The 19,735-nt window shown below is 35.7% G+C and overlaps 1 protein-coding gene across 1 annotated transcript in view; it reads right to left on the reverse strand.

The window, feature by feature from the left end:
• Positions 1 to 459: 459 nt before the first annotated feature.
• The window catches only part of LOC139977173 (uncharacterized), a 37,272-nt gene continuing 17,996 nt past the window's right edge, over positions 460 to 19,735 (reverse strand). The window contains exons 6-21 of the mRNA XM_071986404.1: positions 17,317 to 19,406; positions 16,787 to 16,989; positions 16,269 to 16,345; positions 15,286 to 15,347; positions 15,035 to 15,095; positions 13,661 to 13,984; positions 12,777 to 13,000; positions 12,033 to 12,158; positions 10,036 to 10,179; positions 8,192 to 8,296; positions 7,588 to 7,699; positions 6,834 to 6,955; positions 6,301 to 6,417; positions 3,447 to 3,684; positions 2,709 to 2,918; positions 460 to 864 (exon numbers count right to left, since the gene is read on the reverse strand). Coding sequence (XP_071842505.1) covers positions 3,451 to 3,684; positions 6,301 to 6,417; positions 6,834 to 6,955; positions 7,588 to 7,699; positions 8,192 to 8,296; positions 10,036 to 10,179; positions 12,033 to 12,158; positions 12,777 to 13,000; positions 13,661 to 13,984; positions 15,035 to 15,095; positions 15,286 to 15,347; positions 16,269 to 16,345; positions 16,787 to 16,989; positions 17,317 to 19,406 — 4,001 coding nt within the window. The 3' untranslated portion in view covers positions 460 to 864; positions 2,709 to 2,918; positions 3,447 to 3,450. The remainder of the gene's footprint in view (positions 865 to 2,708; positions 2,919 to 3,446; positions 3,685 to 6,300; positions 6,418 to 6,833; positions 6,956 to 7,587; positions 7,700 to 8,191; positions 8,297 to 10,035; positions 10,180 to 12,032; positions 12,159 to 12,776; positions 13,001 to 13,660; positions 13,985 to 15,034; positions 15,096 to 15,285; positions 15,348 to 16,268; positions 16,346 to 16,786; positions 16,990 to 17,316; positions 19,407 to 19,735) is intronic.

Raw genomic sequence — 19,735 nt, forward strand, 5'->3', positions numbered from 1 at the left:
GTAATTAACACTTCTCTCCGTGTGAAACTTTAGTCTGATATATGGCACTACATGAAATCTTCAACATCTTGGCTACATTAGGTGGTCATCACAGTAGTGCTCTTTTGTCATAGATGCTACGCCAATGATCTCAGTGTCCCCACAACTGGTCCAAACATTAGGTAGTTGTCACAGTAGTGCTTTATAGTGATAGATGCCCCACCAATGATCTCAGTGTCCCCACAACTGGTCCAAACATTAGGTGGTAGTCATGGTAGTGCTCTATAGTCATAGATGCTCCTTCAATGATGTGTGTCTCTAAACTGATCAAAACATTAGGTGGTAGTCACAAGAGTGCTCTATAGTCATAGATGTTCCACCAATGATCTCAGTGTCCCCACAACTCAATCAATACCCACCATACCCTTGGATTCATTCCAAACAACTAGTCCAAACATTAAGTGGTAGTCACAGTGGTGATCTATAGTCTTAGATGCTTCTCCACCACTGATCTCAATGTCCCCACAACTGGTCCAAACATTAGGTGGTAGTCACAGTAATGCTCTATAGTCATAGATGTTCCACCAAAGATCTCAGTGTCCCCACAACTCAATACCCACCATGCCCTTGGATTCATTCTTAGCCATAGATGTATTGGTGTTAGACAGCTGGGTGATACCTGCTCTGTGCCTCTGCTACAATTAATTACTATATCGCTGTTTCTCATCTAGCATACTTTCAATGGTTACATATTTTGTCTGTCCACATGATGGCCGTTCATTGATGGCCGTTTCTGGTGTAGATAAGGCAAACTTAAATGCTGTATGATACTTCTGGCCTTTTAGTTGACATCATCTTCTCTTCATCACTGTATAGAAATCCAAGCTGAATTAGGAGAAAAGAGAATACCCACTGTTGTCACATATAATATATCTTTTATGTATATCTCATTTAACGATTGGTCTGTTAGTTTGATTTATTTCATATCTGGTGATTGTGGAGATCAGAGTTTGATAAAATTTACTACTTTGAGTAACATTTAAATAGCATTTAAATATATTTAGGGACAATTTATTCATCAGGTAATACTACAACTTTCTCATAAATTATAAACAATGATCCTGTTGGTCAGTTACCGCAGCTTAACAGTAATTGCATTTGACAAAGGTTTTATAGTAAAGCTATTGGCACCAAAATCAATTACATTTACTCATTCCACTACTTCATTTAAAAATAAAACAGATGTTACCAAGCCTGAACATGCATGATACCATCAAAAACGTTAAATATCCGGACTAATTTTGACACATGATCCCCAAAGAAAGTCTTTCAGTGAAAACAGGACACTGGTAAGTATTGGTTCATAGCTAAAGTGTAAAATGGCTGTGTCACATAAATCAGGTCAAGAACCTCTTATCACATTCGTTTTATAATTCAGAGCACATCAGTGGATATTAATGGGAAATACATGTACACACTGCACATCTCAAATAGAAGATAGTTATGGAAATGATGAACTGGATGTAACATTGTGTAACTTTGCACTTCTTAGTGAATCTCTTAAACTTTAGCTCTACTGATTTAGTTAGCACATATTTGGGAATAAGAAACAATACCTCAAATGCAGATTAAACCGTGCACAATGCATAACTGGCATAACATATGTATATTACTATTCTGTTGTACGTGCTTGGGTACAGCTGTTATATGTACACTACAACAGTGTAGGATATGCAGAAAAAACATCCCAGCTGATACAGTTAATGATATCATGTAAGCATCTATAAAGAGTAACAAAACATATTACTTAGCAGTTGCGCCAATATAACTTCCTGACTGTTAACATTTAACTAATATATATTATGACAATATTGGGACGGTCTTGTAAGTAGCAGTAGAAAACCAAATGATCCTAGTTTTTAACAATGAGACCAGAAATTGATCAAACAGTGAAATAGTCGAAATCATGTTTAACCTATTTCAATGTTCCTTTTCAATTTCAATTAGGATACATTTCTTTCATTGTTTTATGTTTTGCTTATATTTGCATAATCAGTGGAACTATGAATAATTAACACAATTCATAGTCTTAACAATGTATTGTTCTCTGTAACCAGTAGCTGAAAGGCTGGACACAACTCAATTTACATGTTGGGAATTATTAGTATAAATAGAAGACTTCTTTAACTTGGAGTTTCAAGATCAAGGTGAGTGCGCTTCTAGGAAAACAGTATCTGTAAAAGAGATACATTTCAAAGATTTTTTTAGTCTCACATATATAACTAGTGACTTAATAACTGCACAATGTTTTCATGAAGTGCAGTAAATAAGTGCTACAGATATTATGACAGCTGTTTACATTTTAAACCAAAGTTACATAACCACATTCATTATATCATGCAAGGATTTCACTCATGTAATTTAGTGAAATAAAATAGTTCTAGATATCTGACAAATCTATGAATATATAACATACCATACAATATGCTGATGTATGTTATGAGTACTAGTTTTGAAGCTGAAATTGACAAAAATCCAAGAAGGAAAAAGAAACTTTTCTGCAACTATAAACTGATTTCATTGCTTTAAGACAAATCAGAATTTGTTCATTTCTTGAAAAGTTCATCAAATATAATTTTTCGTTCATATCAATTGAAGTCAGCCACTCTCAGCTCACATATAGCCTGAGATATTAGTTATTACAGTTACAATGTTTGAAATATACTTACTTCTACATATCATATTTACATTCCAGGAGAATATGTCTATGTGTTGTCAAGAACACTACAGTCACTGCTACATTCGTTCCTCCACAATAAGCGGAAACCTGGAGAACCTTCGGACAAACAGAACAGTTTGGCTGAAGATTTCTACCTCTGTTAGTTGGCAAAGCACTTGCCTGGATCTAAACAATCATCGATTATCATTTTGGATAGTGGCTACAAAGGAAGAAAAGACTTTAGTAAAATCAAGTTGATGACCAAAATGGTTGTATATGCAAACGGTCAAAAAAACTTCTTAATACAGATATTTTTCTTACAAAATAACTACCATAAAGAAAGCTTTCTGGCACTAAAATTTAAACAAAAAATGTCAATCCTACAAATAAATGACAAAGAACATATCCTCACAACAATGAGTGTTATTTTTTGTTGAGGATGCTACTCGGTGTCTTACATGAACATAGGTGGCAGCTTTGTTATTGACAGCGATGAGATATTATAGATATTTTACCTTTTTTAAATTCGATTCCATCTGCCCACTGGCATTAATGGGAAAGTTGTGAAAGTGAGATTCTACATTGTACAGTTTATTTGCTGCTTTAACGTCACAGAAGGAAATCAAGTTTACTCTAAAGGGCAAGTTGATATCTGTAGCAGAAAGTAGTTTTATAAATGGAACAGACCTGTATATATATAATTGCTAATTTACTTTTAGGTATTTATATTATTAAATAAAATACTTACCTTGCTAATACAGCTTCTCTCGCAGGTCTCTGCGGCCAGCTGCTTCTAAAGCCTCACCCAGTACTCTGTATGTGGCTTGACTTCCATTTTTCTGTTTCCAAGTCAACAACATTTGATAAACAGTTTCCTTGTGTTCCTGGTTGGTACAATCTCTCTCAAGGTTACAAAGCTCTGGTTCCTTTAGTCCAAGATTTCTACCTACATTTTTCCATTCTTTTGGAATTTCCTTTGAGAGATCCTGTAATATGATCAGAGCTTATGTATATTGAGTGTTACCTAAGTAGAACATGTATACACAAACTAAATCAGAGCTCTATCAGGTCCCCTGTTTAAAGTATTTAATATTTTTTGTTGAAATGATTACTGAGTGAAGTAACATTCACATCGATTGTGTTCCATTTATTGTTTATTTACAAATTATACTATAACTGACACCTGCTGTATATCATATATAGATATAACAGCATGATACAGAATGCAATCCCTATGGTCCTTTACACACAGTATACATGTTACCAAAATGTACAGTCCAACTTGAACAGTTAAAAATTGAAAAGTTTCAAAACAAATATATATATATATATATATATATATATATATATACATATACATGCAACTGCTATATATATATATATATATATATGTATATATATATATATATATATATAAACGAATGTCATCCACCGCATACCCGCATCACTTCACAAAAATAACCTGTTGGACCGTAACCAGGCCTATAGTATGACTATATAAGTTGCTTTTATATTTGACTTATAACTTGCCTTAAAATGAGAAAAATTTACTTGTGACTTGATTTGCAATAAAGTCAAATGACCTGTGATAGACTTGACCTGATTGATGTTAGGATGGAGGAAAAGATTCTGCAGCTAGCAGTTCTGAGAAATTAGTTGATGCAGGATTATCTCAGTCACAGAAGAAGACTTGTCAAACTGTCAAACAACCAATTCAAAAAAATGAAATATTCAGGGAAATAATTTACATACACAAGATTCTGCTGTCTTGGCAAACAGTCTTTTTAGAGCATATAAACAAATTAGTGTTTTACAGTTCGTCCATACTGGCCCTTACAGCATACCTACTTTAAGGTTCAAACTCCATGGTAAGCTTGTATATATTACATCATGATTTATTTCTACTAAACTGCTCGCCATCTACTGTATAACTGATGCTGTTCTATAACTGATTTAATAGTTACAGTTAGTTCCATTTACTAGACCAAATGTTTTCAATAGTGAGTGCAGTTTATAATGAGTTTTAACAGAGCATACCACCAAGCCATTATGAAACCGTGCAGCATGGTTGCATGTCACAGTCCTGTTCTAGCAGAGTTATGTGTTCTCATACTCAGCCCTGTTCTAGCAGAGTTATGTGTTCTCATACTCAGTCCTGTTCTAGCATAGTTATGTGTACTCATACTCAGCCCTGTTCTAGCACACTTATGTGTACTCATACTCAGCCATGTTCTATCATAGTCATGTGTTCTCATACTCAGCCCTGTTCTAGCATAGTTATGTGTACTCATACTCAGCCCTGTTCTATCATAGTCATGTGTTCTCATACTCAGCCCTGTTCTAGCATACTTATGTGTACTCATACTCAGTCCTGTTCTACCATAGTTATGTGTAATCATACTCAGCCCTGTTCTAGCACACTTATGGGTACTCATACTCAGCCCTGTTCTATCATAGTCATGTGTACTCATTCTCAGCCCTATTCTAGCATAGTTATGTTTTCTCTTACTCAGCCCTGTTCTAGCATAGTAATGTGTTCTCATACTCAGCCCTGTGCTAGCATAGTTATGTGTAATCATACTCAGCCCTGTTCTAGCACACTTATGTGTACTCATACTCAGCCCTGTTCTAGCATAGTTATGTGTACTCATAGTCAGCCCAGTTCTAGCATAGTTATGTGTACTCATACTCAGCCCTGTTCTAGCACACTTATGTGTACTCATACTCAGCCCTGTTCTTGCATAGTTATGCATACTCATACTCAGTCCTGTTCTAGCATAGTTATGTGTTCTCATACTCAGCCCTGTTCTAGCATAGTTATGTGTTCTCTTACTCAGCCCTGTTCTAGCATAGTTAAGTGTACTCATACTCAGCCATGTTCTAGCACATTTATGTGTACTCATACTCAGCCCTGTTCTAGCATAGTTATGTGTACTCATACTCAGCCCTAGCTGTTCTAGCATAGTTATGCATACTCATACTCAGCCCTAGCTGTTCTAGCATAGTTATGCGTACTCATACTCAGCCCTGTTCTAGCATAGTTATGCGTACTCATACTCAGCCCTGTTCTAGCTTAGTTATGTGTTCTCATACTCAGCCCTGTTCTAGCATAGTTATGTGTACTCATACTCAGCCCTGTTCTAGCATAGTTATGTGTACTCATACTCAGCCCTGTTCTAGCATAGTTATGTGTACTCATACTCAGCCCTGTTCTAGCATAGTTATGTGTTCTCATACTCAGCCCTGTGCTAGCATAGTTATGTGTACTCATACTCAGCCCTGTTCTAGCATAGTTATGTGTACTCATACTCAGCCTTGTTCTAGCATAGTTTTGTCTACCCATACCAGTTCTCTAATAGGCCCCATGTTTAAAGATTGTATGACACAGAATTTAATGTATTGATTACAGAATGACAAATTTCACATCATGTATTCCATATATTGTTTATTTACATCCATTGAAGCTTGACAAAGTTCGTTTATATCAAAAGCTTTTACTGACCCCTTGTGAGTATCTTGTATACTACAACATGATACAAAATGATGGATCTGCCAAGCTTTTCTCAAAAAGGAAAATAAGTTATTAACTGTTAACACTTTACCCACAAAGTGGCATCTTCAACTGGTGAAGATTCCACAACTCTTGTATGTTGGGAAAGTCTCACATCTCTTGACTGTAATGCTGGAAAACTCCCCGAGAGAGATGTAGCCAGTACATTCTGTGATCAGAATTATTAATATAAGTTACAATACAAAACTTCAAAAACAACAATTTTTAACTTTTGATCCACCTCCACACATCAATAGTAGTTTTGTACAAACAATAAACAATGGACATAATAGTATGAGCTAAAGGAAGGGAATGACAAAACATAATATTTATTTGCATAACCAGTGTGTTATACTAGATTACCATTTGTTCTTAGACCTCTTAAAACATTAAAGAATTTTGAACTTTTCTCTACATCCTAACATCAATGATGGTTGTGTACAAACAATGGACACAGCACGAACATGATCTAGTTAAGAGTTACAAACAATCATACGACTCATTACTATTAGCTATGAACAGTAGTAAACCATGCTCAGAAGTCTTTCAAGTTAATATGTTAGTGTAATATGTAAAAGTTATTACCTTGCTTCCACCCGTTGCCTCTATTTCCATAGGAAGTGTGTGGATTGGCATGCTTTGAGCTATTTGCTCTGTAGGCCAAGTTGGTGCAGCTACAAGTTGATTGTCACTTCTAGTTTCTCCTACTGTAAATGTAAGCAAATAGATATACTGCATATTTAGCCATGTTTGTTCTTTCTTCACAGATATCTCCTGGCCTGAGGTTGGAAACTGCCTGGTTGTGGAAACACTGGTAGCTAAACTTGTACGTACTCTTATTAAAGAATATGCTTCAGACAATTGGTTGTCACATGGTAGTTTCTAATAGCCGAACTGTCTTTGAGTGTAAGTGTTGGTCAAGTGGAAATGATCAATTGCACATTAAAAATCCTCCATTTCTTATATTTTACATAGTTTCTTATACTTTTAATGCATTCCACAGCTACTCACGGTTACTTTGAATGACAAAAGTATAATCAAAATGTGATATGTAGAGTATCGTTATGCACAAGGAATTTTCAATCTCGATGTCAAACAGAAATTTGTCAATGCAGCTCTTCTCTTAATGTACAAATGTACTGTATCTGTCTTCAAAATGATCAACAGTAAGTATTCATTGAATAAAGATGACGATTTTAATACAGTAACCTTTCTACTAAATATATTGGTACTAAATTGTGAATATTTCAATTCTTTGAATGACAATTTCTATTTTTCACTAAAATAAAGTAATTTTTTAAATGGTAAGGTGATACACTCTATTTCATTCCACATTTACCTTGTGACACCGTTGAAGGGTTATTATGATATTCTGGTACCATGGTATTCTGATGCTGTACATTGGAAACAGTTGGGACTTCTTGAGAAAAGCTTGGCATTGAATCAGTACTCTGAAATACAAAGATACAATCAGACTTGTTCAATGTTTTCAAACCAGTTTTTATCACTCACGCTTTGACATGACTTAATTGTTGTGAATCATTCAGTATAGACAAGAGCTAAATATGAGTATGTAACTTAAAACAGTAATGATAAAACCAATTATATTGGTAAAGATGATACAATTTGGTATTGTATGTGGATGAAATGCAACAATATAAAGTATGTCTTTACTTTCGTCATTCTATATGAGCCAAATTGGCAATTTGGTAGATTCAAGGTTGTTAAGTCATCGTGCAGAGTATGCAATGTTGTCAATTCCTCAAGCTCCAACATAAGATATATGTTCTGAAATGATCTAAACTCCAACATCCAACATTGTCACTGTCACTTGTGATCAGTCCTTTACAGGCTCGCTTTTTGTTTGCTATTAATATAGTTTTACAGTCAAAATAAAATTAATTTGGAAGATATTCTGAGATGACAAATAGACTGAACTTTACCTTCACAGCAGCTGTAGATTCATTAAAGCGTCTCTTCTTTGGGTGTGGGACATCTGCGGACAGTGATGGCGCAGGACTGCCTGAGAGGGATGATGATGATACGTCCTGCAGATAAATATGTTGAAATGAGTTAGACACACAGTATGATTTTGACTAGTAAACAGATCGCCAGAATTGGGCATAAAAGTGATCCTTACTGGCCACAATTGAGAATATTTAATATAACACTGCAGACAAGGTTACAAGTTTGACCACTGGTGGATTCACAAGATATTCAAACCTTGACTCCTGTTGACCTCAAAAGACCTTTCACCTTTGATTGTTGTACTTGAGCAAATTCAACCAAGCTTTACGTTTGGAGTGCAATTGAAAGGATACATAAGGTCAGGCACACATTATTACTGAAGTTTCCCATAGTTTGAATCCTATCAATCTGTACAGAGGTCAAAGGTCCTTTGAGGTCACCAGAGGTCAACTCATAAATACTGTAAACTCTAAAAAAAATGTGCTTACAAGGTTTAAGATTCCAGAATGAATCCACATGAAATTATGAAACTTATCCAAGTTTTCAGAGTTACCATTCTTAAATATGTTTATACTTTGACAAATGGTGACCTTACATAAACTTTTAAATCTATAACAACACACAGAGTTCCTAAAAAAATTAACCAGAGGGAAACCCCTCCTAGTGGTTCCTTGCCTTTACATACATTACATATTTAGCACAATAGTTTGCCAGCTAACCCTGGCTGAAGTTTGTATTGCATGTACCCAAGCTGACCTTTGACCTCCAAATAAAGCTGCAGAGAGGTTCTACTACATATGGGGAAGTCAAAGCAGAATAAGTTTCACATCTGCATTGAGACCTGACCTTCAGAAAGATAGTAGGATTTAACTTCTGCAAACCTTATATGTGCTTTCAGCTATACCAACTTGTGGAGCAATTTTACCTATCATTTGAGTAATGTACCATGCATATATGATCTCTTTTGAAGAAAAAATTCTCAAGATACAGTACTTTTAATATTTTGACATTTGGACCTCAGTTGACCCCAAATGACCTTTGACCTCCATCCAAAATAATAAGGTTCTTGTACTCACTATATGAAAGACAAATGTGCTAAATATGAGAGCCAATAAAGTTTCCCATTGGGAGACATCATGTTTACAAGGATTCCAATTTTGACCCCTGGTGACCTTAAATGAACTGTGACCTACTCCAAGTTCTCTAAACCTTTACAATAAAAATGGATATCTTACCATGCATACATAACCTCCTCTGATATTCAGGTTCTGGAAATTTGAGATTTCACATTTTGTCCTCTGCTGACTACAAATGACCCTTACTAAAAACAATACAATTCTTGTACCAATCATGGGGAAGCAATCTTACAATCTTGTAAAATCATGTTATGAGCTAGAGTGCCACACACACCAACCACACACCCAAACACACACATACACACGCTAACCTGACAGAATAGGTTCCTTTGCTTCCAGCAAGGAACCAAAATGGTTGATAGGGTTCAATATCTCATTCCCATAACACTATGGGTTGGGATGGGATAACAATATGTGTAGTTAAAGCACCTAACTTCAAGCGTGCATAGATCATAGCATAATTGTTAGAACAATACATAATAGCCTAATGGCTTACAATAATGAAAATATCTGCTGTTCTTCACTGATGTGCATGCATGCACTGAGGCAGAACATATTCAATAGTTTTATAATTAAGTAAACGTGCATCTTTACCAAATAAGTCAAGGAATTCACATGGGCAGTTGATAAATGATGTCAAGTGATAATTTAACAGTAAGAGGAATCTAGAAATGTTTACAAACCTTCAACTGGACAATCAAACGTACTGGAACTTCTTGAGTAGCTTCAAAGAATAAAATGCAATCTTCTTCTCCAACCTTCTCAAAGACAAATGGGCACCGACAGTCCACGTTGGCTGTTACGTTTATATAAGGAATTGTCTGCAGCTGAAATTAATTGTTAGTCCTCTGATAAGGGAAGGTTCCATTATTCTAAATATGTAAAACTCAAATATTTCTTATTCTAAAGTGACAGTTATATTTGTGCTTCCCTCAACTATACCAGCTTGCAAAGAGAGACATTGGAAAGTGACTAAATTTTTCAGACTATCAAGTTTCAAACACAATGTTCTCTTTTTTGTTACACAGATAACAAACTGACTTGAGATACTACTGTTTGTCCTCTTAAAATATGGGAGCCTTTCTGTAACTATCAAATTAAATACTGCCTTTGGAGGGAAAATGGTTTAGCTTCACTTTGAAATATATGCCCTTCGCCTCATTTCCTACCCTCACAGACCCCAAATATGTGCAGACAATTGTTTTCATTGACAGAATCTATCCAGTATCCACTGCATTGCAATAGATGTAGATCAACTGAGTCACAGATTGAATCAAGTCAATTCCTAAGAAAGATTTTTCACAATTAAAATCCTTTTAAAATAATTTCCATTTAACTGACATCAAACTGGGGCACAGTTTGAGCACTGGGCTTAACTTATCTACCAACAATGCTTTGGAACAATGTGATAAATGTTTTACCCTAGGAGGAATTATGTACAGGTACTGTAATCAGTGTCTTCAGTGCTTCTTTCTGTAACATGCACAAAATAAAAACTGAAATATTCTGCTGTATTGAATATTGTGCCACCTTCCAGTGACATGCAAAACATGGGGGGGGGGGGATCACTGTTTAAATCAAGGTTGCTGAAACTATGAACAAGCATCTATCATATAGGCAGGTTTGAAGAATGCTTCGTTTTGGTTGCTCATAGCTTCATATGACCTTTGACCTTACATTTGTGATCATTGCTACTTGGCATCATGATATTCATGCCAAATAAAAAGGTTCATTTGAAAAATATTTCACTTTTCTGTAATTACTTCCTGAAACATCCTTTGACTTCTTATCCTTAAAACACGTTTGTGCCCATTCATCAACCGACCACGTAAACTTCAAACTTAAACGATCAGAATAACACCCTAGGAGGAGAAGCATTTTATAGGTTTTCATCTTCGGACTTGCCTTAACCCTTCATCAGGTTTGAGCAAATGGCCTGAAAGCAACAACTTTCAAAATTTTGACAGACAGATGGATGCAAATTGCTATGGCATTAGCTCCATTGTATGGCCATGCCAAATGAGCTTAAAACAATGCAAGCCATGAAAACCAACACAACATTTCTCTTTGGATTTAAAAACATTTTACAGAATTATTTCCAAATCCAGAGTTAAGAGTGAGACAGCATGATACATGTAAATATTCCATAACATACAGTACTTCATGATCATAATTCTATGTGGAAAGCATGAAGACTTTAAACAACATTAAAATAAGATTTAAAAAACACAGACTGGTTGGTTAAGAATGCAGTCATTCCAAAGCACACATGAATGTTAACCTGTGTTCATTCATACTTAGTAAAGATTCCTAAATCCTATTGGTCCATTCAGGTCAGCTGACCGTGGTTAATCCTGTGAGTAACGCACGGTAAAATTACGGGGTATCACTTTAATAAATCTTTGGTTATATGTAACCAAAAATGTTTTGTTTTATGATTTTTCCCCAACACAAATGGTAGTGAATGAATGAACGGGGTTAATCAACGGTCTAACGTGCGTTACTCACATGATTAATGCACTCCAGGTGTTAATGCTATCGCTGGATGCACTCGGGCTCCGTCCTCGTGCATCGCTTGCATTATCCCCCGATCGTGCATTAATCCTGTGAGTAACGCACGCTAGACCGTTGATTAACCCCTTATTAATTGGTCAACATGATAGAAATCAAAGATCATTACCTTGACTTCTTCCTCTCCTGTATATTTCCAGGACATTGGCTTTACCTCCTTAAATAGTATCTTCAAAGGCAAGTTTCCCTCTTTACGGAATAGGAACGGAATTTCTTCCAAAATTACCAAATTATTCTTGATGGAAAACAAACAAAGTATTCATAAAACAAACAGATATGCATGTGTGTGAAATCAACATGCTTAGACCTAGTACTTGTGATTCAATCTCTATTAAATGTCATCCCTACTTGATATTATTATGACATTGATGCTGGTTAACAAGTTTTTCTATGTTATGAGGTGAAAGCAGATTAGCCCATATACCTTGAGGCCTATCTGTATAGGTAAGCACATTATTTACATTAAACAACTTCACAATATGTTGCATGCAGTGAGTGTACACTTCATTATGGAACTTCATTATCATTATTATTATCATTATGAAGCAAAATCCAATATCTTGTAAGAAATATAAAATCTTGTTATCTACCTGGAGGAAAATTCTCTAATATTGTGATCTTTGTGCATGCACATACTGTGGCTGATTTCACCATTAAAGATGCTTCTCTTCCAGGTAATCAAAAGAGCTCAACCCCCCCCCCCCCCCACATAAATAACATTGCAAATAACTTGAACCATGTGTTAGAGGCTTTATTGTATCACTGTTTAATTTAAATATTTAACACCATTCCATTACAAATTGATGTATCTAATAATTTATTACAACAATGATTATCCTTTACTTTGACTCACCGGTCTTTCACCTGGCAGTTTAGGGTAGAAGCCAACATGTATGGGTATTATTTTAGAAAGAGGGTTCAGGTTACGAGCAGCATAGACTTGGATCTTCTTAAATTCAACAATTTTGCCATCAATCTCACATGTCTCCCAGGAAAAGCTTTCAATCCAGATTACACAGTTTGTGTCATTCAGCTGATACAAAACATTAGGTTTTGGTCTCCACATTGGCTTACAACCTGAATCAAAACAAAAGACAGCAGGAGCCTGAAAAGTTGACACTGTCATTTCTTATTTTCCTTTCTTTTCAAGCACACACTTTACAGATAATGCAGAAGTTCATAAAGTATTTCCAAGAATCATTTTTGCTTGCAACCCAATGGTACTATGTACTTGCAGTGAGTTAAAATTGCAAAAACGCAGCTGCTAAGGGCAGATATTCATGATATGGAAGACATGGATAGGTTTCATTAGGATGGTTATATTAACATCTTTACCTACCAAGTATTATTGTGATGAAATGTTATATTCCTATTATTTCTGAAATTCAACTTTATAACATGTATGGAATGATGACAGCTGTAACAGCTATCAACATTCAAATATGTACTGCATGTCTTTGCTGTAAGAAAGGAATTTGTACAATCATTTAGCAAGCAAATATTTCTTCATGTAAAGACTGCTGCATGCATCAAGAGTATGAAACCTAAACACACTGTCAATTATCTGTTGTGTGTTGATAACACTAAAGGCAACTTAGACACCAATATAGTCTTGGTAGGTGTGACAGATACTGCATACCAGGAATGAACAATACATCCAGTATACATGTACTGTGGGAGTTGGTGTCTCTGCCATGTCTGCTTAGTCAGAGTTCCTACACTACATATATACAGTACCTTTAGCATGGTGACTGCTGTACACCATGGCTTTACGATCACCAGTTTTCTTCAACTGCAGACAGTGAGGCAGGGTGAGTTTTGCTAACTGATGTAACTTCAGATTATCAGGAAGAAGTTCCACTACTACTGTTGAGTTACTGGTAAATGATGAGTTAGACTCTTCTTGAAAACTGATTGGTATGATTCTCATCTGGATCAAGCATTCCTGTTCAATAGCACCACAAGGAATCTCTAGTCTAACGCCAGTCCCTGGTATCTCTAGAATCCCTCCTTCCTTGTTAACCAAAGATTGTATGCTACGAGATGTGTCCAAGTCTATATCTATTGATGAGTGTAAAGAGAATATCATGAATAGCACCACAAATTAGTTACAAAACAAACATGCCAGTAATCAACAATTATATAGTTTTAACATCAATCGGTGTAGTCTAGCATCACTGTTGCCTCAATAAATTATGTTTATTTGTTCTCTAAAGTGTGTCATTATAGCTCCATGGTTCAACTCCTTATTGAGCCATTGACCTTATTATTTATTTAATGCATAAGCTTTCATATAAATTATGCAAATTCAAGTACATAAACTTGCTGAGTATTACAGTTAGACATAGCTTTACCATCTGTGCACCTTATGTATGGTTCTGTATGAGACTCACAGATATTGTATGTTCAGGCATCATCAAAGATTTCATAAAACAATGTTGAACAAATGGTGAAAAGGGTATCACATCTGTCGGTATACAGTGCTACATGTGTTAATAGCCAGCTTATGCAATATAAACAATCTTAACTGCTCATGTTAGGTAACTCAGAGCGTGATAGAAGTGTGAAACATAACAGAGAAAGGTCACACAATGTCACTTTCCCTTTCCACTTCGATCCAACTAGATTGGCATGTGCCATTGCACGTTTGCTTGAATCTAATGAAGCACACTGTTTATGGTGTTACCACACATAGGCTATCACTGTTCTGATTTACTTTACCAGCTCAAGCGTGTTCTCTACATGTGGCTATGTGGGTGTCAAAATGCTACCTAAGACCTAATTCATTTTTCATCCTGGATAGTTCCACACTAAGGTCAGGAACTATGTTTATATCCCTAAAGATTGCAGGCTTTGAAGATTGCCATATCTCAGCCTATCTACTAAACTACAAACTATGTCAAAGGCTAGTGCTGCCATTGTTATTCACATTATTCAATTATTCATTATTGCTACAGTATTACATCTTCAATATGTTTACTTTGTAAAACTCTTCTTAACTCAATTTCAATAAGTCAATCATGATCCCTTTTCTAAAAAAGAGTTATTCCACTATCTCCTTGGTACTGTGAATCATAAAGTTTAAAATAAATAAGTTTAAGCTAGACACACCTGTAACCGCTTTTGTTGTTGCTGGTTCATTAGAGTTCCTACTGTGTAGTCTAAACTCCATCTGGATGAAGAAATAATTCCAGATAAATACAATAGAAACAATTATCAATTTAGATTTGCTGGTAACTGACAGAACTTCTCGATATCAACAATCAAAGCAAATATACGATGGAAAAATGCTTACAAACTTGCATTTTAACAAATAACACTTTATCATTTGAAAAAACAAGAAAAGATTATGTTTATCTCACCGGCCATTTTCCAGTGTGCACATCTAAAGTGTGAATTACATTGGCTCCAATGGTCCATTCAACTGCAAAGAGCATATTAGATCACATATAACTGTTGCGGTTATTGCACATAGAACTGCAATTCTCTTAAATTAATGATTTTACTATTCACTAAATGGTGACAATTTGTTGCCAAGAAATTGCAGTTACATCTTGTTCTAGACTAGATCTGCAAATAACTACGTGTTTGGTAAACATCTGATTGAAAAGTAACAACTGATTGTTTAACAGTTTGTGAAGTAACAACTGATTTTTTAACAATTTGTGAGAAATACTGTTATGCTTGCAGAAATTAATAAAAGATAGTCAAAGAATAGCCTCAGTCTAATCTTTCTAATGATCTTCTTTCTATCAAGTACATTAAACAACCAGAATACCAACTTACTACTGGATCTACATAGAAGTGCAAAAATTCAGCCACCCTTTACACTTGGGAGTTTTTGTTGTGACAAGGTTTCTAGACGTTTGACCTCCACAAAGAAAGCAAAAGGGTTCTTGCACTCATCAGTGTAAAGTGAATCCAATGTCATATATGCTTAAGTTCATTGATGCTGTAGTTTTGGAGAAGTTTGTCATTTCTACAAAGTATTCAGACTTTACAGTAACTCATGTTATCTCAAATGAGAACTGCTTCTCACAAACTCAGTATAGCTCTAAATTCACCCATATATACACCATCAATATGATGCAGATTTGTGTTGCCTTTGACAAGGAGTAAAAACTCAATTGATCCAAGTTATTTCTCTATACTTTGAGTACATTACAAAGTGCTTCAAACAAAGATGTTAGACCAATGTAGATTTCACTTGTTTTGAATGTCAAGTCGACTACACGTTACTTCCTTTAAATGCGTGGTAAGTATTTACCTACAACATGCTACCATGGGACTTAATTTACATAACCAAACAAAAGTGGTATTCATTAATTACTAAGTAACATTGTACCTGAGATATTTCGGGATTGTAAGGCTTTCAGAATCTTGTCATCTGTCACATCCTTCGGTGGACTTGGAAAGAGTAAACTAGAGTTAAAGAAGGTGAAGAATCAATACATGGCTGGTGCAGACAATGTTCTTATATACAGAAAATCTTAGCAGCAAAGGTTAAAATATTGAACCATGTGTTTTAGTTGTTCATTTCACTGTTGAGTTTTGATGAGTGTTTAACAAAACATTGTGTCCCTTTTTTTCTCCATGCATTGTATATATTTCATAAAAGTATTATTGAATGTGCATATATTTTCTATATCTTGATTAAATAGGAATGCATACATTGGTCCATTATGCAAACAACAAAACAGTAACAAATGAACTCTGAGTGACCTACAGAAAGATACCAACAGTTACTGTTTCTTTCCTGTTGGCTTTACTTGTATTCATCTTCAACTATTTTTGTCTCTATGTCCATGTAGGTATGTATTCTCATTGTTTCAATTAACGAAAGAATATTAAATTTCTACTTACCATGCTGCATCAACATGTTTACAATTTAAAATGAATTTTAGAAGGTCTTCATAATCTTTGTCAATTAGTTTCTGGTCCCATCGATCCATTTCAATAGCCTCAAGAGTTTCTAATATACCAAGCCATACATCGTCCTGTAAGACAAGGGCCTTGTCTGTAACTTTTTCAACCACATCTGAAAACTTCAGACGCTTTATTGGAACCTAAAAAGGAACAGAGGGTTTCACACATTAAAACCTGACATCAGTATTCACAGATAACAGAGGGTCTATTTGAGAAATTTAAATGCCCCGTGGAATAAGGGAAGGTACAATGGCAATAGAGGACTGGGTAAAAAATGTACTCACAAAGAGAACCAATTCAACACTGACTTGATCATAAAACACAATAAAGTATATATTACTGGGAAGTCACTCAAGCATAATTTTCGACGGGCTAAAATGTTTATCAAGCATCTTCATGCAACCAATATGTTAAGGAATATGGAGTTACTTTTAGAAATGGAAAGTGTTAAAAAAAAGTGACTGTACCTTTGATTTTGAAGCAAAGGTCACCATAGAAACTTTTGACCTCAGCAGCAGTCGACTATCTCCAGAGCTGAAGTTGACGGATTCTCTTCTACAGATCTCGGTGACAATGTCCTTGAACTTGTGTCCTTTGTACTCATCATGCTCAGCAAAACAAAGACAGATGCAGTTCATGATGTAATCAGGAATCTCCCCATCTCCTGTTTTAAAGTCTCTCATTAGAAAACTGGCAATGAAATGAAAGCTGGGAGGACAGATGTGACAAGTGAAGCGCAAGACATAATGGAGATCAGCTGGGTCTATGTTAGCCAGGTGTTCTCTGAACAATTGATACTTGTAATGGTGTTCAGTTGATTTGTGACCCCAGAAGAGGTGGGCTAAATACTTTGCTGCAAACCACTCTTGGATTAACTTATGAAGGAATTTAACTTGTAAAGAGACATATTTTGCAGCTTTTCCTTTCTGCAAAGGTTTTGATTTCTTCTCTTGTGATTCCAATATTGGTTTTCTCTCTGATTGATTGACAGATGCTGACAGATCAGTATCAGGGGATACCCCTTTCTTTATCTCTGAAGTAACATTAGATGTGTTCAGTGACTCATCACTGATGGAATCAGTCTGGGGACTTTCACTGCCTGAGTCAGTCTGAAGATCTCTACTAGGGGAATTTAATGGAGTTCCTTCCTCAACAACAAGTAACCCAGCATCTATCCATGTTTTGCTATTACTGACACATCTATCCACAAAGTCTTTCTGCCAAAACAATTGTTGGTTTCCTTTACAGAGGCCGTTAAAGGCAAGTTCCTCCAATGTAATATATGTATCTTGGGGTTCTAATGATGTTTCACTCTCTGAAATGCTCTCATACTCTTCACTAGTAGATTCCAGAAGTGACCCAGAGGTCTCTTCAGTGTCAGATGTACTTTCTTCATCCTTCTCAGAACCTGATGAAACATATGAAACATCTTCCTGTTCATGATATGCAAAAGAATCAGGATCAAACTTAATGGTAGCATGTTTCTTCAGAGTGAAATCATGTGTGTGGTGACTAGATGATTGTGCCTCAGACTCCCACTCAGGAGCAGTCTTATCACCAGTTACTTCATATTCCTCCTGCTTGCTAAATGCTTCACTCTCTGATCTGCTCTCATCCTCTTCACAAACTGATTCCAGCTGCTGATGTGACAGATGACCCGAGGTGCCTTCCTCATCCTGCACAGAACACAGAATGTCTACAATGGCCTTCACGAAAGGAGTTACCCTGTTAAGCTGGCCCTCTTGTAACTTTCCTAATCTATCAATGTTATGTACTAACAACACAAAGAGTAGTGGAACATAACAAAGATCAAGAATAAATGGAACATTATCAATTAAGTCTTTTACATCTTCTTGCCTTGTTTGATCATCAGAGAAGACTTTTTCAATGTATTCATTCCTCTCATCCTCACCGAAGCTTCCTATCTTCAACATTGGACCTGGAGGTAGATGCTTGGTATAATCTGTCCTAGCTGTGATTATAACAATGCAGTTGGACAGTTTCTCCTTTGTCATTACTCTCATGACTTCTGAGGGACTTCCATCTTTGGTTACACCATTGTATTCTTCTAACCCATCCAATATGAGGTAGACTTTCTTCTTACCACTATTAAGCATAGACTCAATATCCTCTTCTGTGATGGGAATGCCTTTCCGGATGTAAAACATCTTGATAGCTTGAATAATTGTCATGTCATCAACAATTTTCAAGGGCAGATAGATGACCATGGGGATATCCATAAGCTTTCCACAACACCAGTCATAAGCCAACTGAGAGGAGAGCATTGTCTTGCCGGAGCCTGGCTGTCCTTCCAGAATGATTCGAGTCTCTGCTTTTAGTCTTTCATCAGTAAAGATATCTAGGTAGTGCAGCTTACATTTTCGGTCAACTTGTCTGCTAGATATATTGGAACCAGAATTTGTTAAGACTAAGCGGCTGGCAATAAAGAGATCATTAGATTTCCATTGACAAGACTTCATCCAGGGGACAGGAGTCATTGTTTCAAACCAACTCTTCATCTTCTGTTGTAAGCATTTCAGGAATAAGCTCTCTTTGTCTTTAAAACAAGGAAACAGAAAGCACAGTTTAATTTATATTGAAACAAGTTCAAATGTTTCACAATTTATGACAATATAAAGAATACTGTACCTACCATGTACTGAAAAACAAGTGTGCTTTGATATCAATAGTAAGGGCAATCTCGTAACAATGTATCTTTGGTAACATTTCTTAACAACTACAGTAGTATAATCTTCAAAAGTAACGGTAACTCACTCCTAACACAAACTAAGACACAGTCATTGCTCAAACATGCTAGTCAGTTTAAAAATTACTCAGTAATACAAACAGCAATAATAAAAAACAGTGTCATACATCCAGACTTGA

The sequence above is a fragment of the Apostichopus japonicus genome, chromosome 12 (genome assembly GCF_037975245.1).
Source record: "Apostichopus japonicus isolate 1M-3 chromosome 12, ASM3797524v1, whole genome shotgun sequence".
NCBI classification, from domain to species: Eukaryota; Metazoa; Echinodermata; class Holothuroidea; order Aspidochirotida; family Stichopodidae; genus Apostichopus; species Apostichopus japonicus.